The 26,369-nt window shown below is 46.1% G+C and overlaps 1 protein-coding gene across 1 annotated transcript; it reads left to right on the top strand.

The window, feature by feature from the left end:
* Positions 1 to 662: 662 nt before the first annotated feature.
* Positions 663 to 2,012, top strand: LOC138286359 (uncharacterized protein DKFZp434B061-like). The gene has a single exon (XM_069226517.1). The coding sequence runs from the start codon at positions 663 to 665 to the stop codon at positions 2,010 to 2,012; it is 1,350 nt and encodes a 449-aa protein (XP_069082618.1).
* Positions 2,013 to 26,369: the final 24,357 nt, after the last annotated feature.

Below are 26,369 nucleotides of genomic sequence, written 5' to 3'. Positions count from 1 at the left end.
CAGCACTTGTGTTCACCCACACAGTTGTCTCTCTGGCATTAGGGCAAGTGACCACGCACAGAGATGTACCTTTGAAGTATTTGCATTAATATCTGAGCTTTCTGACTGGGACTAGAACCTGTGAATGGCTGAATAAATGCAGATCCTGGGGTTAGTATGTTAAACCCTTTCCCATGTCGCTGGGATTGCACTCATTGATCTGAAGGTTATGCCGACAGCTCTCAGCAGGTGCATTATCCCTGTGAGGCATCTCTCTTATTTGTAGCTGGAGGTCATTGAGTGATTGCATTTTTTGCAGCTTTCTGCATCTTTCCATATCTTTTCATTGTGCCTTTTGTCTCCTTTCACTAATTTTCTCACTTTTCCTTTGGTTTTATTTCCAATTTATACTGACTTTTATCCTTGTCACTGTTTTTCTTTTATCAAGTCTTTCCCCTTTGCCTAGCTGTGCGCCCTTCTTTTTAATTGCTACCTACTCTCATATCTTTCTCTGAACATTTGTTCTGCTGTGTCTTTTTTCTTCAAATGTTAAATACCCTCTCATTTTCTCTACTTTTTTTCTAGTATACTTATTTTTTCCTACATTGTTTTTTCATCTCATGTACTCTGTAGTTTTATCATTGTGGTCACTATGCTGTGGCTAAAATGCTAAAACTCCTTCAATGTTCACGTCCAGGCGACCGAGAAGATCGGACTTTCTTTGGCTGCCACAAAGGCTTCAGCCGTGCTTAGTGCAGAAAAACCAGGACCCAGTGCTGCAGCTCCCCGGACAAGGACCCAGTGCTGCAGCTCCCCGGACAAGGACCCAGTGCTGCAGCTCCCTGGACAAGGACCCAGCGCGGCAGCTCCCTGGACAAGGACCCAGCGCTGCAGCTCCCCGGACAAGGACCCAGTGCTGCAGCTCCCCGGACAAGGACCCAGTGCTGCAGCTCCCCGGACAAGGACCTAGTGCTGCAGCTCCCCGGACAAGGACCCAGTGCTGCAGCTCCCCGGACAAGGACCCAGTGCTGCAGCTCCCTGGACAAGGACCCAGCGCGGCAGCTCCCTGGACAAGGACCCAGCGCTGCAGCTCCCTCGACAAGGACCCAGTGCAGCAGCTCCCTGGACAAGGACCCAGTGCTGCAGCTCCTGGGACAAGGACCCAGTGCTGCAGCTCCTGGGACAAGGACCTAGTGCTGCAGCTCCCCGGACAAGGACCCAGCGCTGCAGCTCCCTGGACAAGGACCCAGCGCTGCAGCTCCCTGGACAAGGACCCAGTGCTGCAGCTCCCGGGACAAGGACCCAGTGCTGCAGCTCCCGGGACAAGGACCCAGCGCTGCAGCTCCCGGGACAAGGACCCAGCGCTGCAGCTCCCGGGACAAGGACCCAGCGCTGCATCTCCCCGGACAAGGACCCAGCGCTGCAGCTCCCTGGACAAGGACCCAGCGCTGCAGCTCCCAGGACAAGGACCCAGCGCGGCAGCTCCCTGGACAAGGACCCAGTGCTGCAGCTCCCGGACAAGGACCCAGTGCCGCAGCTCCCTGGACAAGGACCCAGCGCTGCAGCTCCCCAGACAAGGACCCAGTGCTGCAGCTCCCCGGACAAGGACCCAGCGCTGCAGCTCCCTGGACAAGGACCCAGCGCTGCAGCTCCCTGGACAAGGACCTAGTGCTGCAGCTCCCCGGACAAGGACCCAGTGCTGCAGCTCCCCGGACAAGGACCCAGTGCTGCAGCTCCCCGGACAAGGACCCAGCGCTGCAGCTCCCCGGACAAGGACCCAGCGCCGCAGCTCCCGGGACAAGGACCCAGCGCCGCAGCTCCCCGGACAAGGACCCAGTGCTGCAGCTCCCCAGACAAGGACCCAGTGCCGCAGCTCCCCGGACAAGGACCCAGCGCCGCAGCTCCTCGGAAAAGGACCCAGTGCCGCAGCTCCCCGGACAAGGACCCAGCGCTGCAGCTCCCCGGACAAGGACCCAGCGCTGCAGCTCCCCGGACAAGGACCCAGCGCTGCAGCTCCCCGGACAAGGACCTAGCGCTGCAGCTCCCCGGACAAGGACCTAGTGCTGCAGCTCCCCGGACAAGGACCCAGAGCTGCAGCTCCCTGGACAAGGACCCAGTGCTGCATCTCCCCGGACAAGGACCCAGTGCTGCAGCTCCCTGGACAAGGACCCAGCGCTGCAGCTCCCTGGACAAGGACCCAGCGCCGCAGCTCCCTGGACAAGGACCCAGTGCTGCAGCTCCTTGGACAAGGACCCAGTGCTGCAGCTCCCCGGACAAGGACCCAGTGCTGCAGCTTCCCGGACAAGGACCAAGTGCTGCAGCTCCCTGGACAAGGACCCAGTTCTGCAGCTCCCTGTAAAAGGACCCAGTGCTGCATCTCCCCGGACAAGGACCCAGTGCTGCAGCTCCCCGGACAAGGACCCAGTGCTGCAGCTCCCTGGACAAGGACCCAGTGCTGCAGCTCCCTGGACAAGGACCCAGTGCTGCAGCTGCTCCCTGGACAAGGACCCAGTGCTGCAGCTCCCCGGACAAGGACCCAGTGCTGCAGCTCCCTGGACAAGGGCCCAGTGCTGCAGCTCCCTGGACAAAGGCCCAGTGCTGCAGCTCCCTGGACAAAGGCCCTGTGCTGCAGCTCCCTGGACAAAGGCCCAGTGCTGCAGCTCCCTGGACAAAGACCCAGTGCTGCAGCTCCCTGGACAAGGACCCAGTGCTGCAGCTCCCTGGACAAGGACCCAGCGCTGCAGCTCCCTGCACAATGACCCAGCACTGCAGCTCCCTGGACAAGGACCCAGCGCTGCAGCTCCCTGTACAAGGACCCAGCGCTGCAGCTCCCTGGACAAGGACCCAGCGCTGCAGCTCCCTGTACAAGGACCCAGTGCTGCAGCTCCCTGGACAAGGACCCAGTGCTGCAGCTCCCCGGACAAGGACCCAGTGCTACAGCTCCCTGGACAAGGACTCAGCGCTGCAGCTGCTCCCTGGACAAGGACCCAGTGCTGCAGCTCCCTGGACAAGGACCCAGCGCTGCAGCTCCTTGGACAAGGACCCAGTGCTGCAGCTCCCCGGACAAGGACCCAGCGCTGCAGCTCCCTGGACAAGGACCCAGCGCCGCAGCTCCCTGGACAAGGACCCAGCGCCGCAGCTCCCTGGACAAGGACCCAGTGCTGCAGCTCCCTGGACAAAGGCCCAGTGCTGCAGCTCCTTGGACAAGGACCCAGTGCTGCAGCTCCCTGGACAAGGACCAAGTGCTGCAGCTCCCTGGACAAGAGCCCAGTGCTACAGCTCCCTGGACAATGCCCCGTGCATAATTAGCCAGCCCAGCTGTGATGGATGGATGTCAAATGACCAAAATGGAGGGGTTAGAAGTGACGTACTGTTCAGCACAAGCAGCAGTGTTAACGGTGTGTATGCTGTTCAATGAAGGCAGTGTTAGCAGTGTTTATGTTGTCCACTGCTGGCAGTGTTAGCAGTGTGTATGTTGTCCACTGTTGGCACTGTTAGCAGTGTGTATGATGTCCAGTGCTGCCAGTGTTAGCAGTGTGTATAGTGTTCAATGAAGACAGTGTTAGCAGTGTGTATACTGTTTAATGAAGGCAGTGTTAGCAGTGTGTATGCTGTTCAATGAAAGCAGTGTTGGCAGTGTGTATGCTGTTCAATGCTGCCAGAGTTAGCAGTGTTTATGCTGTTCAATGCTGGCAGTGTTAGCAGTGTGTATACTGTTCAATGAAAGCAGTGTTGGCAGTGTGTATGCTGTTCAATGAAGGCAGTGTTAGCAGTGTATATGCTTGAAAGAAGGCAGTGCTAGCAGTGTGTATGCTGTTTAATGAAGGCAGTGCTAGCAGTGTGTATGCTGTTTAATGAAGGCAGTGCTAGCAGTGTGTATGCTGTTTAATGAAGGCAGTGTTAGCAGTGCGCATGCTGTTCAATGCTGGCAGCGTTAGCAGTGGGCATGCTGTTCAATGCTGGCAGCGTTAGCAGTGGGCATGCTGTTCAATGCTGGCAGTGTTAGCAGTGGGCATGCTGTTCAATGCTGACAGAGTTAGCAGTGTTTATGCTGTTCAGTGCTGCCAATGATATCAGTGTGCATGCTGTTCCGTGCTGACAATATTAGCAGTGTGTGTATGCTGCTCAATGCTGCCAGTGTTAACAGTATGTATGTGTTCAGTACTGCCAGTGTTAGCAGTGTGTATGCTGTTCACTGAAGGCAGTGTTAGCAGTGTATATGCTGTTCAACTATGCCAGTGTTAGCAGTGTATTTGCTGTTCAGAGTTGGCATTGTTTGCAGTTTACATGCTGTTCAGTGAAGACAGTGCTAGTAGTGTGTATGCTGTTCAACGAAGGCAGTGTTAACAGTGTATATGCTGTTCAACGCTGGCAGTGTTAGCAGTGTATATGCTGTTCAGTGCTGGCAGGGTTAGCAGTGTGTATGTTGTTCAGTGCTGCCAGAGTTAGCAGTGTTTATGCTGTTCAGTGCTGCCAGTGATATCAGTGTGCATTTTAGCAGTGTGCATGCTGTTCAGTGTTGGCAGTGTGTATGCTGTTTAATGCTGCCAGTGTTAGCAGTATGTATGTTGTTCAGTGTTGGCACTGTTAGCTGTGTGTATGTTGTCCACTGCTGCAAGTGTTAGCAGTGTGTATGATGTCCAGTGCTGCCTGTGTTAGCAGTGTTTATGTTGTCCACTGCTGGCAGTGTTAGCAGTGTGTATGACGTCCAGTGCTGGCAGTGTTAGCAGGGTGTATGCTGTTCAATGAAGGCAGTGTTAGCAGGGTGTATGCTGTTCAGCGCAGGCAGTGTTAGCAGTGTGTATGTTGTCCACTGCTGCCAGTGTTAGCAGGGTGTATGTTGTTCAGCGCTGGCAGAGTTAGCAGTGTGTATGCTGTTCAGCGCTTGCAGTGTTAGCAGTGTGTATGTTGTCCACTGCTGGCAGTTATAGCTGTGTGTATGTTGTTCAGTGCTGGCAGTGTTAGCAGTGTGTATGTTGTCCACTGCTGGCAGTGTTAGCAGGGTGTATGCTGTTCAGCGCTTGCAGTGTTAGCAGTGTGTATGCTGTTCAGCGCTTGCAGTGTTAGCAGTGTGTATGCTGTTCAGCGCTTGCAGTGTTAGCAGTGTGTATGTTGTGCACTGCTGGCAGTTATAGCTGTGTGTATGTTGTTCAGTGCTGGCAGTGTTAGCAGTGTGTATGTTGTCCACTGCTGGCAGTGTTAGCAGGGTGTATGCTGTTCAGCGCTTGCAGTGTTAGCAGTGTGTATGCTGTTCAGCGCTTGCAGTGTTAGCAGGGTGTATGTTGTCCACTGCTGGCAGTGATAGCTGTGTGTATGTTGTTCAGTGCTGGCAGTGTTAGCAGTTCTGTATGATGTCCACTGCTGGCAGTGTTAGCAGTGTGTATGCTGTTCAGCGCTTGCAGTGTTAGCAGGGTGTATGTTATCCACTGCTGGCAGTGATAGCTGTGTGTATGTTGTTCAGTGCTGGCAGTGTTAGCAGTTCTGTATGATGTCCACTGCTGGCAGTGTTAGCAGGGTGTATGCTGCTCTGTGCTGCCAGTGTTAGCAGGGTGTATGCTGCTCTGTGCTGCCAGTGTTAGCAGTGAGTATGCTGTTCAGCACTTGCAGTGTTAGCAGTGAGTATGCTGTTCAGCACTTGCAGTGTTGGCAGTGTGTATGCTGTTCAGCGCTTGCAGTGTTAGCAGTGTGTATGCTGTCCTGTGCTGCCACTGTTAGCGGTGGGTATACTCTGGTATGAATGTTATTTAATGCTGGTAGTTTTAGCAGTGGTGTACTGGTGAGAGGTGTGTGTTGACAGTGGGAATATACATCTTTTTTCAATTTGGAGAATGGGTTCGGCTCATCACCAAAGACTCATTAGACTGTCCAAGGATCGTGCGCAGGTGCAGGTGGGGCCTGGAAAGCTTCTGTCAGTCCTGACAAGTATTCTGCTTGATTGACAGCTGGAAGGTTGCACCGGGATGCAGATGGATTGTACGTGCGGTCGGACTGGTCCGTTCACTCCAGAGGCGTCACGTGCCTTCAGTAATGAGGCCCGCAGGACGAGGAATGCCAGAACCCCCTCAGGGGTGTCCTGCGCTTGGGGATCACAGGACATCCGCAGTGCAGACGGACACCCCGCAGAATGCACCCATGCAAGAAGAGCCTGGACACATCATGTAGATCAAAGATGCACAGGCCCTCAAACTTCGCCTTTTAAGGTACCACGCTTGCCAACCATGTCCAACTTCACTTTTAGGAGATTTCCCCACCCCAGCAAATGTTTTCTAAGAGAATTTTCTCACCAAAAAATGTGAGAGCTCTTCCTCTTAAATTAATTTTTATTTCTGGTGTAAAATAATTTCAGCCAAAGATTTCTCCTGCTAGTTCTTATTTTCCACAACTTATCTCTAGATAGAGCACGTGTAAAAGATCTCCTGCATTCACAGAAGATGCGGCCTGGGGTATCAGGGCAATGTGTCAGGGGACAGCAAGGATTTAACCCAGCTTACTGTCCAGCAGGTCTTACAATGAAAAGCCTATGTTTACTTGTCAAGGGGTTAAAAGGTTGGGCCTCAGACATCACCTTTGTACTCTTTGATGTCCACACCTCCCACTCACCTGTGGCACCTGCTAGACACTCAAGGTTCCATGGTATGTGCCACAGCACAGTCTGTCCACATCTGCAGCGCAGCTCTTGTGGCTGCAGAATTTCTTGTTCCCCTACAGCATATCAATACGATATTATGGTTGGGCATAACTGCATTTTTTTCACAGAAATTATGCAAAATGATGTAAAAATTCACAAAATGTACTTTTGGAAACCTTGAGTGAAAACAGTGAGCACATCCAGTGCTTTGTGGGATGAAAAGTTTGGGAGTTTCTAAATGGGGCGCGGCTGTAGAAGCGTAACTAGAAATTATTTCCAGAGGTGTATTCTATGTAATTAACCATGGGACTTAAAACATGTTAGTTAAATTCCTGCGCTTCCCACAGCATGTCCTCTGACTAGTGCTTGGGTGGCTCTCTATGACTGTTTGGCCACACAGGAACGAATATATGCCAAAAACAAGCCAGACGTATTGGCTTTGCCAGTTCTTGTACCGAGAATCAGATAAATATGTAGCAACATTTATTTTTTGTGAATCATTAGAATTGGAAATGCTACAATCCTGAAGGCAGGAGACTGTGAATTAAACATTAAAAAGGTCTGTGGAAAGGGCAATGATCTTCGGATTGTCTAAATCAGTGGTTCCCAACCTGTGGTCCGGGGAACCCTGGAGGTCCGCCAAGCCTCCTCGGGGGTCCGCGACTGCTCAGAAAATTAAATAATATTAACAGATAAGGTCCCCAGCTTTCAGTAATGACTCAGTGGGGGGTCCCTGGATTCCAATAGTGATTCAGTGGGGGTCCCCGGGTTCCAGTAATGATAAAGTAGGGGTCCATAGAAGTCAAAAGGTTGGGAATCACTGGTCTAAATCACTTTTGAGCTCCACTTCACACCACTTTCTTCTGTTAGACTCTTATGTCTTTTTTCTCCTGACATCTTTCTCCCCCAGCTGCACATTTTCACCAGTACCTTCTTTCTCTTCGTCAGCGTTGTTTCACTCTGCCCTGCTGAAATGTCTTCTTCATGTTACGTACCCTTTTCCATTCCCTCTCTCCCTCAAACACCTGCACTCTCTCTCCTCACTTGTAAACACAGCATTCCATTTTCCTTTGGTACTGCCGGTGTTTCTACAATTGTGTATACCTCCTTCACACACTTTCGCATACAACAGTAGCTTCAATCTGCACTTGAGTGACCATCACTCTTTGAGCTTTGCAGAGAGTCCAAGGATTGGTTGGACATGTAGTTGGACCCACTGACAAGTACTGGGCTGAACTTGAACTGCCCTCAGCCTCAACTCAAGAGCTCTCATTTGCGCCCTGTCATCGCCATTCAGCATAACCTGAACGACTCACCCTGACGCATAAACATGACTCAGTTTGCAGTATGCGCTACACAACGGTCCTATGTTGCATAAAAATAAATAAAAACAGCATTTGGAAAAAGCAAATTATCTTAGAGAATGTGACATGAAGTAAAATGTGAAATGTACGTGGGGCTCTATCAATGACATGGAATACCTTAATAGATTTTACACATATTGTTGATAAATTAGTGGTGGTATCTGTGAAGTTAAGGGCGTGAGCATGGGGCCCAATGGAACCCATTTCACAGTCAGGTTTTAATTAATTTCCAGGCTGAGATCTGGGCATGACCTGCCCTGTTTAAAACTTACAAAAAGAGCAAGGTGATGGGTGGAATGCTTGAATGAATCTCTCCCACCTGCAATCGCTCAGGCCACATCCCAATTCATCTGTTTTTGCCCACCATGCCCCCTCAGTTTGGACCCAGTCATATGCAAATCAGTCTTGACCCTGCTCCTCATGGGAACAGTCCAGCCCAAACTGTCAGGCCGGGTCCTTCTTGAACCAGAACACAAGCAACCTAGGACTGGTTTCACCCTAGTTGGGGCTCTTCAGCCAGGTATAGCTTGGTTTCAGTGGCACAGTGAGCCAGTAACCCAAATCTGGGCATACCTGATGTACTTAGAGTATCAAATGCAAAAACAACAAGGTGATGAATGGAATGCTTGAATGAATCCAGCCACTGGCAATCGCTCGGCCTCATCCCAAGCCCTCTTTTTTTGCCCACTATGCTACCTCAGTTTGGACCCAACCATATGCAAATCAGTCTTGACCTTGCACCTTATGGGAACAATCCAGCCCGAACTGCCAGGCCAGGTCCTCCCTGAACTGGAAAACAAGAAACCTAGTACCGGTTTTGTCCTGGTTCAGTCTCTCCAGCCAAATATGGCTTGGTTTCTGTGGCACAGTGAGCCTGGAACCCACGCCTGGACATACCAGCGCACTTACGGCAGCAAATGCAAAAAGGACGACACAATATATTCAGGCATTCCATCCACCACTTTATTGTATACTAATTGAGTCACCCTAAGTGGGATGGGTATGCCCAGACGTGGGTCCTCTGCACGTTGTGTCACTGGAACTACGCTGTACCTGGCTGATGAATCCATAACTAGGGCAAAACCGGTCCTGGTTTGCTTGTGTTTTCAGATTTAGTGAGGACCTGGCTTTGCAGTTCGGGCTGGACTGTACCTATTGGAGCTGGGTGAAGACTCATTTGCATATTGCTAGGTCCAAACTGAGGTGACATGGTGTGCAAAATAACTGTAGATTGGGTGTGGCCTTGAGTGCCTGAGATTAATTCAAGCAACGTAGCCATCACTGTCTTGTATACTTACTGTGTAAAAATTGAGCACATGCCCAACTTTAAAAAATCACGCAAAATCCCAGCAAGAGCCTGGTTGAAGGAGAAAATATCTTTCAGGCCTTGGTTTACTGTTCACCAAGATATTTTGTACTCAAACTGTTCTCCCACTTGTGATAACCAACACAGCGAAAAGTCACACAAAATGCACATAATGCAAAATTTGGGAATTCATTAGATTTTGCCTATGTAAAAAACTCACACCTACATATTCAATAATGCATACTTTGGGGGTTGACAGGTGATGACAAAACTTTCCTGAACCCTTCAAACTATGACGAACTGAGAGCTCATAGCCCCTTGGAGCTGGCTTTAAATTGTTTCTGTCCTGGAACTATGTCATAATATGAACAACACTGCCATGTTTTAGTGTACAAGAGCCAAACTCTTGGCGTTGTCAATGCTTGCTTAAAATTTCCAAGGCAACACACGGCCAAGTTCTTCATTCCCACCATTGTCCTGGTCATGGCTCACCGTTCCCCTGACCCGCATCCAATCTGCAGAGGGAACTTTGCGACCGGGAAAAACCAGCCCTCAGCGGCCTTTGTGGCTTAAAGACTCTTAACTGAGAGGAAGGACACAGTCAGACACAGTTCTTGGTCACGCCTGGCCACGTGCCTCCATCCCAGGGCATGTAGCCCATCTGCCCTCTGGAACACAGTTTATGAAAAATGAAATTAAAGTAATTTGTAAATATGGGAACCAGTACAGCAAGTGGGGGCTTGGGGTTGAATGAGGGGTCTGGTGGACCCTGTTGATGTTGACAAGCAGCAGCTAGAGGCGTAAAGGAGGCCCCCGCAACCCCTAGGGTTCCTTGTTTTAGAAAGGGTCCCCTCAGCCCTTAAGCCATGCCCCTGCATGCCAGCAGAATGTGTGCAGTGGCATGGAATATGAAACAGTTACAAGCAGAAAGCGTGCAATGGCATGGAATATGAAAGAGTTACAAGCAGAATGCGTGCAATGGCATGGAATATGAAACAGTTACAAGCAGAAAGCATGCAATCGCATGGAATATGAAACAGTTAGAAGCAGAAAGCGTGCAATGGCATGGAATATAAAACAGTTAGAAGCAGAATGCGTGCAATGGCATGGAATATGAAAGAGTTTCAAGCAGAATGCGTGCAATGGCATGGAATATGAAACAGTTACAAGCAGAAAGCATGCAATGGCATGGAATATGAAATAGTAAGAAGCAGAAAGCGTGCAATGGCATGGAATATGAAACAGTTACAAGCAGAATGCGTGCAATGGCATGGAATATGAAATAGTTAGAAGCAGAAAGCGTGCAATGGCATGGAATATGAAACAGTTACAAGCAGAATGCGTGCAATGGCATGGAATATGAAATAGTTAGAAGCAGAAAGCGTGCAATGGCATGGAATATGAAAGAGTTTCAAGCGGAATGCGTGCAATGGCATGGAATATGAAACAGTTACAAGCAGAATGCGTGCAATGGCATGGAATATGAAACAGTTACAAGCAGAATGCGTGCAATGGCATGGAATATGAAACAGTTACAAGCAGAATGCGTGCAATGGCATGGAATATGAAATAGTTAGAAGCAGAAAGCGTGCAATGGCATGGAATATGAAACAGTTACAAGCAGAATGCGTGCAATGGCATGGAATATGAAATAGTTAGAAGCAGAAAGCGTGCAATGGCACGGAATATGAAACAGTTACAACAACTCTACTTTCCTGAGCAGAACTAAACAGAATTACAAAACTGCATAGTAAACATTGCTGGCAGACAGAGGCCCAGCCAAACTGCATGGCAGGAGCATAACACAGGCCTCTGCAGCCCCTATGGGGCAGGGGGCCCTCCAGTCATTTCGAGGATTTCTCAGCCATTCGGGGGTCCGAATTAAGCGCAAGACCGATGAATATTTGTCCAGTGTGGGAGATTCCGTGGTCCCATATCACATTTTGCATGGAGGGGGTACATCATTTTGTGTTGCTTGTGCCTGGTGCAGACTAGGCCTCGGCGGAAGGACTGGGCCTCGGCGCGGAAGGCCCGCTCCCGAGCCACGCCGCATGCTTGTTCCTGTCCGGGCCGGGTGAGGAGAGACGCACCAGTCCCTCTCACCCAAGGAATGCGATATTCCTCCAGGGCCCGTGACTAACAGCGGCACTCGAAAGCTTGGCGGGAACCGGTTTGATGTGGTGAAACAACCTTCACGTCACCGCACCCCGATTCCAAATTGGAATTTCAGGGGTCTTCGCTGTGCCCTGCCCATCCCACAGCAAATTACTTCAGTGTCCAAACACGTTCCGCTGTCAGCTGAGCCCGGGCCTAGCTGTCTGTCTGTCCGTGTGCTGCCAAGCAGAATATGTGGTTTTGATACATTAAACGTGTGCACACATAAAAGTGCGGCGTCTGTTCGTTTTTTGGCTATGCATGTATGCATACTGTGGAGAAGGTGTGTTGGTGTGTGTACCGAGAGATATACTCATTTCAAGTCTCAAGGTAAGCTCTTAGGCACGTTTATTCACGAATAATGCATGTATAGGTGAACTGTACATCTGTCTGTATCACACTCTGGCCTGTCAGCATGTCACTCAGGCTTGCGCGTGGTAAGATTTTTAGAATCAAAAACCCCGACCTCTGATGAGGAAAGCCAACCCTGCCAAGCAGGTATGTGTCTGTGTAGTGTCTGTGTAGAGCTGCGCGTGGGGTGGTCAAAGCCAGAGACGATTTAAAGCGTGGGAAAAGTGGGCGATTACCCAGGACGCCCACCTTCCAGGGGTGGTGGGGGCTGGGAAAGTGATATTGTTATCTATCTGACTTCTGTCTAATTCCATATCACAAACTCTCTCCCGCGCTTACAGCAACACCTGACTTTATCTCTCTATGCCCAGTGTCATTTTAAGGGTTTTTTGGGCCCCAGAATGATATATTTCGGCTTTTTTTGTGCAAACTGGTTTCTGAAAGTTTGTTAGGCATCACGAGGCATCCAATTAGCAGAACATCCATATTACAATTCAGACTTGTTCCGAACATGGGACCCCAGCATATGTCTTGCCCAGGGCCCCAAAAATCCATAAGTTGACACTAGTCGCTCACCCTGTATTTCGACTTCTTGAAAGTTTGAGTAGTGCACAAGGTAGAGAGTGTCACATGAATGTCTCATGTGAAGCAATTGATAAGAGTTTGGATGGGACGATGTTTGGTGTCCCTGAAACAGAGGGCACTCCTAGACTTTATACACATCCCTGGGACTGCGGCTCCACAGTAAAGAGCTTGTAACCTGAGGGATCTCCCATCACTTCTGAATCCCACAAGGCGCAGAACCTGTGTTCGCAACGCATCTATGTAGGGCAGGGATCTGTTGAGAAGTGTCTGGTGAGAACTCATTGGCCTGGTTTGGAGTGCACTCTTTGTGCAATTATCACCAGTCAGTTACCTGCAAACACTGTAGAGTATCCAGCAGAGGGGGGCCATGCATACCGAGAAGGCCACATCCACATTCTGCAGCACCTGAAACTATTTCACAGGTACTTTCAAAAGCCACAAAAAGCTCTGGGTATAATGTGTCTAGATAAGACTTTGGCCATTACTGATTGACTCAAAAGACAAACTATCCAAATGTTAACTCAAATCCTGTGTGATTTTGGATAGCTCAGAGTCCATCTGAACCCCCAGATCCTTTATAGTTGTGTTTTTGCCCTGGATCCTTTATATATAGCCCTCTACATCCCACCTGAAATTCTGAATCTGCTGGCCTCAAATGTCTGTTTTTCTAGTGTAGCTTTATTCATGTAGCCCAGCGCTGTCCATGCTGAGCATCTATCTATCTATCTATCTATCTATCTATCTATCTATCTATCTATCTATCTATCTATCTATCTATCTATCTATCTATCTATCAAAAACACCAAAGTTTAAAGTGACATTATAGTTAGGTGAAAATGTCTGTGACAAAGTAACTTTTTGAACTCATTAACCACAGTAATTAACCAGTTATAACTAACTTTAACTTGCACTGCTTATGACCTCACATATTACATCACTAATGACATGTTCATTTATGACATCACTGATGACATTTCTAAAGACACAATTGATGATATCACTGATGACATCACCCAAGCTGCATTTATACTTATTACTCTATAAAGGAGTATGGCATTAGAAGTATGAAACTAAGGGCCAGATGTAGGTAGGTTTCCTTTTGCGAGTTGCAAATTGCGAGTCCCAGCGACTCGCAATTTGCAACTCGCAAAAGGAAATGCAGAAAGGTGTCTCAGACACCTTCTGCGACTCGCTATGGGGTCGCAAAGACCCACCTCATAAATATTAATGAGATGGGTCGCAGTTTGCGACCCCATAGCGAGTCTAGGCACTCACGGGGATGGTGGCCTGCTGGAGACAGCAGACCACCATATCCGTGACTGCTTTTAAATAAAGCAGTTTTTTTTTTCTCTTTGCAGCCCATTTTCCTTAAAGGAAAACGAGCTGCAAATACAAAAAATACCGAAACCTTTTTGTTTCGGTTTTTTTCAGAGTAGGCAGTGGTCCATAGGACCACTGCCTGCTCTGAAAAATTATTTTTGTGAGCATTCACAAAGGGGAAGGGGTCCCCTGGGGACCCCTTCCCGTTTGCGAATGAGTTACCATCCCCTTCAAGTGGATGGTAACTGCGAGTTGATTTGCGACCGCTTTCGCGGTCACAAATCAACTCTACATCGCGATGCGGTCGCAAATAGGAAGGGAACACCCCTTCCTATTTGTGAATCGGAATCACATTTTGCGAGTTGGTACCGACTCGCAAAATGTGATTCTGCATTGCGTAAGGGCTTTTGCGCCTCGCAAACGGCGTTTTTCACCGTTTGCGAGGCGCAAAAGCCTTCCTACATCTGGCCCTAAGTACCAAATGGCTCAGAACAATATAAAGCATAATTCAAAGACCTGCAATGACTGCCAGCAACATATTTCTTCATGTTGCTGGCAGCCAATCAGAGCACTAGCTCCTGCAGGAGTCGGACACCATCTGGAGCAAGATGGCCCAAGCATAAAACAGCCCCAGGGCCAATAAGAACGCTTTAGTTTTCAAAAGTGGGTTCGAGGAACTCTTGTTAGAGTGTCTCAAACCCAGCCACCCAGATATACAAATATCAAGAGCTAAGGTGGAAAAAACTTTTTTTTTTAAAGTTCTGCAGATTACATTAACTATAACTCATCCCTCTACCATGCACATGCTTCTCATAACTGATGTCATTTCAGATGTTATGAGTGTTTATATGAATACTATGATTTAACATGCTATAAGAGATGTAGAATGAAAGGGCATGAGTAGTGCATGGGGAAGGTGCAGGTTATAATTAATGTAGTCAATGTATATATATATATATATACGGATACATACATGTTTGTCTGCTTTAAAAATGCAGTGATATAAAAACCCATTGAACTGTGAATACAGATTTTGCCATCATAATGACAGCCTCCAAACCACTCTGAAGAGATGCACTCCTGCAAGGCCTCTTAGCAATATGCAGCATTGAGCGCCAAATTATATGGTAAAGTTTTCTAAATTATGCAGCAAAATTGGAGATTATGTGGCATATTCTCTGGAAGTATTATTTTCATTTATGTTAGCTAGAAACATGTTTTTGTAAAATCTGCAAATTTAGCAAATTATGTGTAAATCTATGTGGTAAATGTGGAAAAGCCATACTTATACAGTAAATAAATGCGTCAGCCACAGAATTGCATACTCATCTTGCTTTACCATTGTCCATTGTTATCTCAACAATTTATTCATGAAAGTTAAACCTAAATATTCTAATTCAATCAGTGCCCATTGTTAGCTGTAGATTGAAGAAAAACCTTATAAAGCTAACTATCCCAAAATAAACATGCAATATAAAAATACATAATAGATGACTGTGTAATATTATACTGCCATCTCAGAGTTCTGATGACATTTATAAAACACTCAGCCATTGGCCTCATGCTTTATGATGTCACTAGGACTCATTGATGGTAACACTGCATCATATTACACCATTACCCATTATGCATCAGACATATATGTATATATTTACCAGTTATGCTTTCCAATGCACACAAAACACTCCATAATACACACTGGCCACCATGTTGCTTTTTTGAAGGTCTTTTTTTCTGTGTTGATGGCAAATTGGTGCTTTATTCATGGTGAGCAGCACAACTTATGATGACTGTTGTGTGTTTTGGAAACCATAAGTGAAACATTTTGGTTGTTTTGCACATTTGTACCAAAACCCTACCTCGGTTTTTAACTGTAGTTTTTTCAGTGTATTTAAAATTTTTTATGATGTCCTCATTTTCCCACCCTGCTGACGTATGACGTTCAGCTGTGCATAGCAGTGGTTGACTGCAGGGCCTGGTCTTTGGGCAGGTGCAGCATCTAAATAGTGGTGGGTGGCCAACTGAGGTATGCACAGCTTTGGACCATGCACAACAGAACTGGGTGCAGGCCCTTGAGAGGCCACAGGGCCTGCTTTGTGGCCAAGATGTGCACCTGACTTTCATGGTCAACTTTCATTGCTGCCTGACCCTGCACCTCACCAATCTCAGAAGGCATAGCAGGGGGTTGGCAGCAGGGCTTGGCCTCTAGATATGCCCTATAGCAAATGTGTAGTGGGTGGCTAACATCCTGCTGCAGGTGGCCATCCCCCGCTGCATACGGCCTTTGGCCGTGTGCAGAGTGTAGTTGTCCACAGGGCCTTTCCCTTGGCCAAGCCCTGCTCCCAACCCTCTGCGCTGATTCCCAAGACCTTGAAGGCCACAACCCCTATTTTATGTTTTTATTAAAATAAATCATGATATTGCAGCACTCCTGCAGTACTGGCGATCATGTTTCAAACCCTTTGTGAGTAAACCCCCATTGATGGCCAACCCCGCACTGAGCACAGCCATATGCAGTGCACAGATGAGGATTAGATGCAGTGCCTAGCCTTTTGCCAGACTCTATGCCCAACCTCTAGGGTTGGACACCCTCCTTTGTATTCAGCTGCAGGCCATGAACAGGAGGGGGGCTAGTTGGGTGGCTTGGCCTTTGCCCACGCCCTGCAGCCAACTCTAGCTGCATATGGCCAACCCCCACCCCTGTACTCACCAAACCCCACTCAGGTCTCCACCGCACATTTTATTGATTAACTTTAAAAATATATATTTTCTCTAGCAAGGTACTCCTGCAGTACCTCACTCAGGTTTCACCTCCATGGTACTGCAGGACCGTGAAAGCTTCACCTAAAGAAGTTTGAATGGTCCAGTGGAAATATAAGGGTGAAGCTTGAGTGGCGACTCCAGCCAGAGTACCACAGTACCTCATGGGAGGGTTCATGCAGGGTCCTGCAGGAGTACCATCGTGCACACATCGCAATTTATGTTTTACTTTTGCCCCCTCTTTTGACTCCTGAGGGAGGCCTTCAGGGTCCCCCCTCCACATGTTCCTGGAGTTCAAGATATCTTTTCCCCGCCCTCTTGTACTATTTTTTAATTTTCATCCAGGGCATGAGGACCAATTTCCTAAGTCCTACAATGGCTGCTGCAACATTTTCTTACAAGTTACCACTGGCCTGTCAGATCCCTTAGTACCGCAGTACCGAAACGGCCAAAGGGAGAAAAAGCTCCCTGGGCCATTCAGAGGGCTCAGTTTTTTTTAATTTACTGAGGGACACCCATGGGACTCCCTTGGAACCAACCATTGAGAGATACTTAACAGTTTAACCCATTCATGACCAAGCAAGGACCTTTTTGAATGGAAAGTTCTCTGAAGGAACAGATTTACAGTAAGTAATAAAAAGAAGGCTTCCTCAATGAAGTTCTAACTTTCTGCCAAATTGAATGTAATTCCATTCAGCCATTGTTCTGTATCACTTCCCAAAATGTCCTATGGAATTACCGTAGGAGGTCAATGCTTAGGGACCTCTCTTTTTCCTTTTTTATTTCTTGGCTCCAGCTTGACGGTTCATTCCAAAACTTTCCAGAAAGAAGCTGAGGTGGATGAACTTTTTTTGAAAGTTTAATGAATGTTCTTTAAATTATACCACAGTAATTAGCATATGTCATAGAGGCAATGAATGTGGACCGTGTCATTTGAAGTAATCAAGAGGCCTATGGGATTTCTCTCCATATAATATACATGGCTAATAATCTTGTTTCCATTAACTGTGACACATACAATAATATTATATGACAGACAAGGAAATTGCGGGAAGATATATGATGGGATTCTTGATCAACGGTCTGTTTTCAATCTTCATGGGGACAGAAATGTTCCTTTATGAGGGCTGTGGCAGTATTAGTATAAGGCAAATAATAGCACACAAGAAATTAAAATAGCACTGGTGGGGTTGATTGTGGACCACCAAAGAACAGAAAATTAATTACAATTGAATGTTGATAAAATTACAGCAATGGGCTGGGTTAAGCTAAGTCTGTTTTCTATATCTATGAATAAAATAATTGGATATGTAAATAATGTTGAACCATACCGTCACTCAAGCAATGATTTATGAACCATAATAATACGATTTTAAAATAATATTGTTTTTGATTCTAAAAACAGACAAGGAGTGGCAAAGGAGAATAAGGGGGTCATTCTGACCCTGGCGGTAATTACCGCCATGGCGGAGGTCGGCGGTAGCACCGCCAACAGGCTGGCGGTGCACCGCTGGGCATTCTGACCGCGGCGGTTCAGCCGCGGCCAGAAACGGAAAGTCGGCGGTGTCCCGCCGACTTTCCGCTGCCCTTGAGAATCCTCCATGGCGGCGGAGCGCGCTCCGCCGCCATGGGGATTCTGACACCCCCTACCGCCATCCAGTTCCTGGCGGTTCTCCGGCCGGGAACAGGATGGCGGTAGGGGGTGCCGCAGGGCCCCTGGGGGCCCCTGCAGTGCCCATGCCAATGGCATGGGCACTGCAGGGGCCCCCGTAAGAGGGCCCCAAAAAGAATTTCAGTGTCTGCCTAGCAGACACTGAAATTCGCGACGGGTGCAACTGCACCCGTCGCACCTTCCCACACCGCCGGCTCAATTCTGAGCCGGCGTCCTCGTGGGAAGGGTGTTTCCCGCTGGGCTGGCGGGCGGACTTTCGGCGGTCGCCCGCCAGCCCAGTGGGAAAGCCAGAATGACCGCTGCGGTCTTTTGACCGCGGAGCGGTCTTTCGGCGGGAACCGCGTGGCGGGCGCCGACCGCCGTCCGCCGCGGTCAGAATGACCCCCTAAATCTTTCTATTATGCACATTAATTGGTTTTAAATTGTGTTTACAGTAGATGGGCACTTATTAGTTTAATTAAGACAGGATTGATGAAAAGTGTGTGTGTGTGAGGCATTGTCATGAGTGGGTCATAATGCCTCTCCCACTCTCAATAATGGTAGGAATTAGAGTATTATACTTTGCACATCTGCATTTATGGTCTATGCAAAAAGGCATGTTTGTTTTAAGAAAAAAGTAATTAACCAAACCTGGATGACAGGGGTTTAAATCAAAGTACTCAGGTAATATCACATTGCAGAAGTCTCATGATGGTAAGGAGAATTATTTCCTTATGTAAATTCAGTGCACCATTCACTCTGTGAGGCTGACACATGCACAATATATGGCAGTACACAGTGTTTTTCTCATGTCAGTTTTGCTGAGCTGTAGTAATAATCTCGAATGTGACGACTGCACAGTTCTAATAAGTATGGCAGCGCGCGCGCGGATTGACACAGGTGATCTCAACACCACGTGTTGTTATTGGGCCACATTTATTTTCACTGCCATGGGATCAATATATATACACCCAAATGTCATTGTTTTGTAAAGGGTGAGTTATCGCCCATATGACTTTTTAAATCGGCACAGGCTGGCTGCCAGAGATAAGACTGATCTAAAGCGGCTTTTCAGAGCTTGGTTACTTCTACCAGACAGCACTACAATCCATACTTGACGCTGAACTCATTCGAGTTCACAGTACTTACTTTCCTCCTCTAGTGCGTCCATCTTTCTTTCATTCTTTCATTTCCCATCAACTTGAGACCAGACGTCAGGATTCTCTTCAACCCTACCAGGTGACTGGAATCTTTCATCACTACACCTAACACTGCAGCTCAGTTCAAAACATTATGGGCCTGATTTAGATATTGGCGGATGGGTAACTCCGTCACAAGGTGATAGATATCCCGTCTCTTGAAATCTAAATCCCATTATTTACTATGGGATATATATTTTGGCGGATGGGATATCCGTCATCTGGCAATTTCTACATCAGGCACTCAGTATACAAAAATGTTTCCAATCGCCTCAATCCACAGAGCCATAGCGCCGATTCATTTGCTTGTTATCAGCAACCTAGATTACTCTACTAGTCTGCTGGTGGGACTGCAATATAACTTTTTTGCACCACTCAGCAAAATATTAAACTTTGCCAGGAGAACAATTTGCAGTCTCCCTAGACCTAGTCCCACCTCTTCCTATTGCCACCAGACTGGTAGGATCCCTGAAAAAGACAGGGCCCTCTGACAGTTAATAATACTTTGTTTTTTCTTTCTTCCATTACACGTTATAATGCTTCCCACTAACCAATGATCTGACAACCAGAATCATCTGGCTTCACCCAAACCACCGTCTACATCATTGAGGTACTACTGGCTTACCTATTGGGACTAACTTCCTCTAGTAAGATGGTCCAGGCTATCTATCCAGGAACTGAACATCCCTAAGGAACCATTTCCGTACACTAGTCAACAAAGATGGTTTCCTACATGTCACTGCTCCAACACATAGTAAATATGAAGAATTGCTTTCATCACTTGCATGTACAATTCCCTCACTTCTACCATTTAACATTTTGTTCGAAATCTTATGCTGCTAAGTGAACAAATAAACAATATATTTGCCTATGGGCTGTATCTGAGACGTTTATCGAGATTAGGTGGCTGAAGAACTTTAAAACTTGGATATTGTCTCAGAAATGTGCTATGATTGAGAAAAAATCCCAAACCAGTCCATGTTAGAAGTTTAACCAATGCAAATTTAATGGAAGGGCTGTGTGGAATTTGAGAACATCACGTCTGCAAATGTATTGTTATTTTGGTAAAAATATTGCAATCATTATGGAATGTCATGAAATTTGGCATTTTATGTTTTTATTGAAAGAAATTCTAAAGTGAGTTCACCAAATATGGGGGCAGATTTTAGAATAGTGGCACTGCACACAGTACAGCGCGACTTTCCTTGCACCCATTAGCGCCCCCTACCACCACCATGTGTGCCATGACGCAGGGTAGGGGCAATAGCGTCATTATTTTTGATGCTATTGATGTAATGTTCAGGGTTACCGGCAAAGTTTTGGCGCTAAACCTGAACAGTACATAGGCGCTCTGAGCAGGCGTTCAAAATGCCAAAAATGGTGCAAAGAAATCTTTTAGATTTCTTTGCACCATTGTTTCGTCCTCCCTAACGGGGGTACGCCCCCTTGCATACATTATGCCTGGTGCAGGCATAATGAGGCGCACGGGGTTACAAAGCGGCGCAGTTCATGCAGTGCCCCACTTTGTAAACCTGGTGCGGCGATTGTGGCCTCGTTGGGCCACATTAGCATAAAAATGACACTAATGTGGCGCAAGGAGGCGCCAGGCCCTATTAAATCTGGGCCATGGATTTCGCAGAAGGAAAACATTACCACCAATTGACTTCTCATAGATTTGCCTTAAGGAGACTAGGCCAAGCATTCTTGAGATTTTTTCAGTCATTTAGCTAACAATATTTCTGCAAATTCACATTTGGCAGGAAACTTTGCTTTTAAAAGGTAGGTGGATTTTTCCATAAGACTCCCAGATAAACAATGCACAGTGTTACAATGTGCTGAAGATGAAATCATGAAGTTTCCTAAATTCCACAATGGACTTAAAATGCTGCAGACATATTGCTATTGTAAAAGAGCAGAGCTGAGAAACTAAAGAATTACAAAGCTCCACAGGGCAAAATTGTGCGAGGAATCTAGTAATGTTGAATTACTGAGACTTCCAGTCTTATCCCAAGCGGTTTCCAATCCGCCATCTTTAGTCACATAGGACAGCCATAGCTGTGAACACTAAACTGGAAAATACTAATTTTCAGAAGTGAAAGCATCCGCAAAGACCTTAATCACCTAACCATAATTATCGTCACTTAGCGTGTCATCATATAGCCAAGCATACCATTATATGGATTAGGTATAATTCTTGCACAAGCCAGTAAGGCTGCAGACAAATAATGCAGCTACAATAAAATTTCCCCAGATCCAAAGGAATGCAAGCCACCATGTTTTTCCAGAAGAAGTACTCCAACATCTGAAGAGAGATTGTGTAACCAAGCAACCATAGAGATTATGGCACAATGTCTTTGCTCCCAGCTTCTCTTTAAGCCAAGGATACAGTGTCTGCTGGCAGCACATACAGCGGAAACACACTGTGTGGCACTTTCTGGGAGCCCTGCTTGAGGTAGCAAGTGTGATTAGTTCTGTGAATGTAGACCACACAAGCGAGGCAATGTATGTCGCCTCGAGTGAGAACCTCTAGACACTGTGGGGACCACAAATCATCTTTAGGAGCGACACATTGCAATAGTAACAATTGCTTCCTAGTTGCCGCTGTAAATTGATTGATAACTTGATATTGAAGGGAAAGCTTTGATCTATGTTTGGGACAACTAATTTGTATAAGACTTAACACTAACACAATTATTTAGTCAACACTGGGTGACTCTAATTGGTACTCAGGCAAGATGGGCCAATTAGGTCAGCATTTCAGACATTACAGGAACTCGCCGTGTGAAGGCGGTGAGGAGAGCAACGGACAGACGGGAGAAAGCATGGACCATCCTGAGTACCTACAAATGCAACCTCTTTAGTTAATTGAATATCTCCATCACTGGCATTGCACTGTTGATGAAATATTGCAAAACTGCACAAGAAGCACAGGAAATAGTGGAATTAAAGAGCCATTGTTTTGTAGAGTATTCCATCTGTAGGACACATGGAGGGACATTGCAGACAAGCCAGTTTATACAGATAATATAGGAAACACAAGAACCAAAAGTACACAGTGCCAGACAATAAATTCTGTAGAGATGCATACAATGAACAATGGAGCCTATGAGTCTGCTCTTTTTAGAACAAGAGCCCTCACTCACCAATTGGTGACATGCTTCATCATCGGGCTTTTGCTCCTCGTCAGGCCGGCACTGCAATGCCAGGCGGGCCCCTCGTGGGGGCTCTTTGCCGGAGATCTTTTGAGTGTAAAAATTGCCGGTTGCTGAATGCTAGTATGTGGGATTGGTATATGAATATGTGAGGATAAAAATGGCTAGAGGTCTGAAAACATCATATTTAATCAACCTAGACCCCTGTCATGATTAAAAACAGAATATGGGTAAGGATTAGAAGTAATGTCTAGTCCACCCTCAAAGACAAAAAACTAAGGCCCATATTTATACTTTTTTAGCGCCGCATTTGCGCCACTTTTTGACGCAAAAACGGCGCAAACTTACAAAATACAATTGTATTTTGCAGGTTTGCGCCGTTTTTGCATCAAAAAATGACGCACATGCGGCGCTAAAAAAGTATAAATATGGGCCCAAGAGTCCCTGAATTGGGGGAGTGTGGAAAACTTGAGTACAGAAATGACTATACTTCTATTATAGAGGTCAACATGTTTCTTGCAAAAAATGTCATTTAAGATCGGTGCGATTCGTCAGAAGCAAAAACATACCTAATCCACATGTTATAACCCAATAGGGGATTTATTCATACCACAGGAACCTAAAAAGAGCAAAGAGTACAGACTCATAATGCAAATAAAATCATGTGCACAGTGAGCTCAATCAGGTGAAAATCCCTAATGTGCAGTATATCACATGATGAAATATATATCGAAAAAACTCCTCTCAATTCAGAGGATAAATCCTTACCCTCCTTGTATTAAAGGATGGGCCCCATCGGGATAATTGTGAGCATCAGTAGTCCAAGCTGGTATAATCAACTAAGTATAAACGCAGATGGCATGTCATACATAACAGTTGTATATATGAAAAATTATAAATAAATTCAAACTGTCAGAACAAGCTCAAAATATGGGTCAAACATGTCCAATACAATCAAAAATGTGTGCATAGTATGAGGACACAGACAGTAACCAGCACAATGATGTTATATACTCAATTAGTCTTAGTAATAAGAACACAGGATCATAATAGTGGCCAGTGTATCAATGATTCTTGGGTTAATGACAGCTCCTACCAAGGGTCAATATGGTGGAGAGTTGTTGGTATGTGGCATAGATATGTCCATAATATCTCATAGATGAAGGTTATATCAATGGCCCTCAAAAAATGACAGCTCCCACCAAGCGGTTTCCCAGAAAATTGGCACACCTCTGTTATTTCACGTCAGGCAATACACAAAGGAAAGTGATAGATACCTTTTTGAAAGTACTTAGTTTGAAAAATGATAGCTCCCACCAAGTCCCGATATAGGTATAGGTGTGCCCATAATATCACAAGGTATAAATTAGCAAGGGCCCCCCAAAAAATTTATGACAGCTCCCACCAAGCGTTTTTAGACAAAACTGGTATAATCCTGTCATATCGCGTCAAGCAGTATGCGAGCTGAGACAAGGAATGCAGATCTCCCAGAGTCGGGCGATCTGCTAGGTAGAATTAGAGTAACATGAAACTTACCCTGCTCTGCAGAACCACCGGCGTGGATAATCACCTACCCCTGCTCCGCGTTCCCGGAAAGAATGAATCGGGACCGGAGAGGGGCTAGTAAATGGTGGTTAAGCATAGTACTAGAAAGAGGACTAAGGAATGAGAATAGTGGCGGCCATATTGTAACGATGTTATGGCAGAAAAAGAATGGCGGCTATCTTGTAATGGAACTTCTGACAATAGTAAAAGCAACAAGTTAGAACCTAGTAACTATTGATGAGTAAATTCTAAACAGGGTATATCATCATTTAGTCCAGTCCGATGTGTTTCTAACCTAAACACCCAGCGCTGTTCTCTCTCAAAGAGTCTCTTGGTACAGTCTTTAGTGTTCGTTATGCGTTCCAGTACAACGCATCTCAGGTCGTCAGGTGTGTGTTGAAATTCAATGAAATGTTTGGTCAGTTTCATTGCGGCTCGTTGACATCGTATAGTGGTCCGATTTTCATTAATACGTGTTTTGACCATTCTAGTGGTCATCCCGATGCATCAAAAACTGCATGGACAGGTGATCATGTAAATGCAGTTCTTTGTACGACAATTTGTGTGTATAACTAGTCACCATGGTGTCCTCTCACCCATGTTCACATCCTGTGTATGCATCGAAAGGGGACATACATTGCAGTTGCCACAGGGATAATGTCCTATGACCCCTAGCCAAGATCTAGGCTGTGTATTGTCTCGATTATGTTGTAGTAGTGGTCTGGTGTGTACTACTAGGTCTCAAATGTTTTGTGTGCGTTTGAATGCAAACAGAGGGTGCACTAAAGCCTCACCTGAAATGTTCAAAATGGACCAGTGTTTTCTAATAGTCTTCCTAACTTGGTTACTCAAAGGGGTGAAGGTGGTAACACAGGTCAATCTTGAATGTGGTTCACGTGAATTTGTGTTAAGAAGGACATCGCTTGGGATATTTCGAGCTTTTTCTGGCCTGATTAATGATCCGTAGTGGAGATTTACAGTTTACTAGCTTGTGGCTCAGAATTTCAGCTTGCTCATTGTAATCGGAAACCTCTGTACAATTATGTCTTCATCTCAGGAATTGAGCAAAAGGTAAGTTCTGTCGCAGAGATTTGGGATGGTGACTGTCAAATAGCAATATTCCTATTCCTATCTGTGGGTTTATGAAAAATGGAAGAGTGTAAAGTTCCATTCGTTAAGATAATACGTAAGTCAAGAAAGGAGACCTCATCTGAGGAAAAGTTAGCACTGAAACGTAAATTACGGCCCAGAGTATTGATCCACTCAATGAATGCTTTCGCTTGGTCACAGTTACCCTTCCAGACTACTAGTATATCGTCTATGTATCGACGCCATAGTCGGATATTGGAAGAGAAAGGTTGAGTGGATGGTAGAATGTATCTTGATTCAAAAGTGTACATATACAAACAGGCCAGACTGGGAGCAAATGTGCTGCCCATTGAGGTCCCTTGAATTTGGTGGTATAGTTGGTTCTCAAACTGAAATAAATTTTCTTTTAGGGCAAAATTTGCACATTGTAAAATAAATGAAACTGGAGTTTTATTAGGCCAATGGATTGTGCCAAGGATTTCTTCAACTGCTTCCAAAGTGGCATCTTGTGGAATGTTGGTGTACAGTGCCTCCACGTCCAAGCATATTAACATATCCATGGTCCCACTCTTATTGATATCGTCTAACAAGATCAAAGTGTCCTTAGTATCTTTCAAAAAGGTAGATGTATTCTGAACATTTGGTTGTAGATAGAAATCACAAAATTTAGACAGAGGTTCTAACAGAGATCCTATGACTGATACAATTGGACGTCCCGGTGGTGGGGTCCCTTTGTGTATTTTAGGAAGGCAATAAAAATAGGGGACCCTAGGTTCTTTAGTGTCCAGAAATTTAGCCTCTGCATGAGATATCCAGTCTGAACCTTCAGCTTCAATGATCAATCCTCGAATTATCTTTTGCAAACTCAGAGTAGGGTCAGAGGATATAGGTTTGTAGTATGTGGTGTCATTTAACAGTCTTGATCATCTTTTTTTCCAATTCTAGAATATATCTAGACTCTTTTTTACGTAGTACCCACTCTCTATTGCCACCTCTATGATACGGTGGCAAATGTTCAATGCCAAAGTATGACAGCAGAGCACAATCCGAATTATGTTCTCCCTTCAAAGTGTCTAGCTACAGGATAATGAACATCTTTCAGTGTAATAGCTCGCATATGTTCCAAAATAAGTTTTTTTACACTATGTTTTGTGCTACCCACATACCCCCTCTGACAGGGACATTCAAGTATATAAATAGTAAAAGGAGTACTACATGTAAGAAATTGATTAGTCTTCCTAACACTTCCAGGTCTGCATGTGGCATATTTCTTGCGCATAGTACTA

The sequence above is a fragment of the Pleurodeles waltl genome, chromosome 3_2 (genome assembly GCF_031143425.1).
Source record: "Pleurodeles waltl isolate 20211129_DDA chromosome 3_2, aPleWal1.hap1.20221129, whole genome shotgun sequence".
NCBI classification, from domain to species: domain Eukaryota; kingdom Metazoa; phylum Chordata; class Amphibia; order Caudata; family Salamandridae; genus Pleurodeles; species Pleurodeles waltl.
This window is presented reverse-complemented; position numbering and strand designations above follow the sequence as displayed.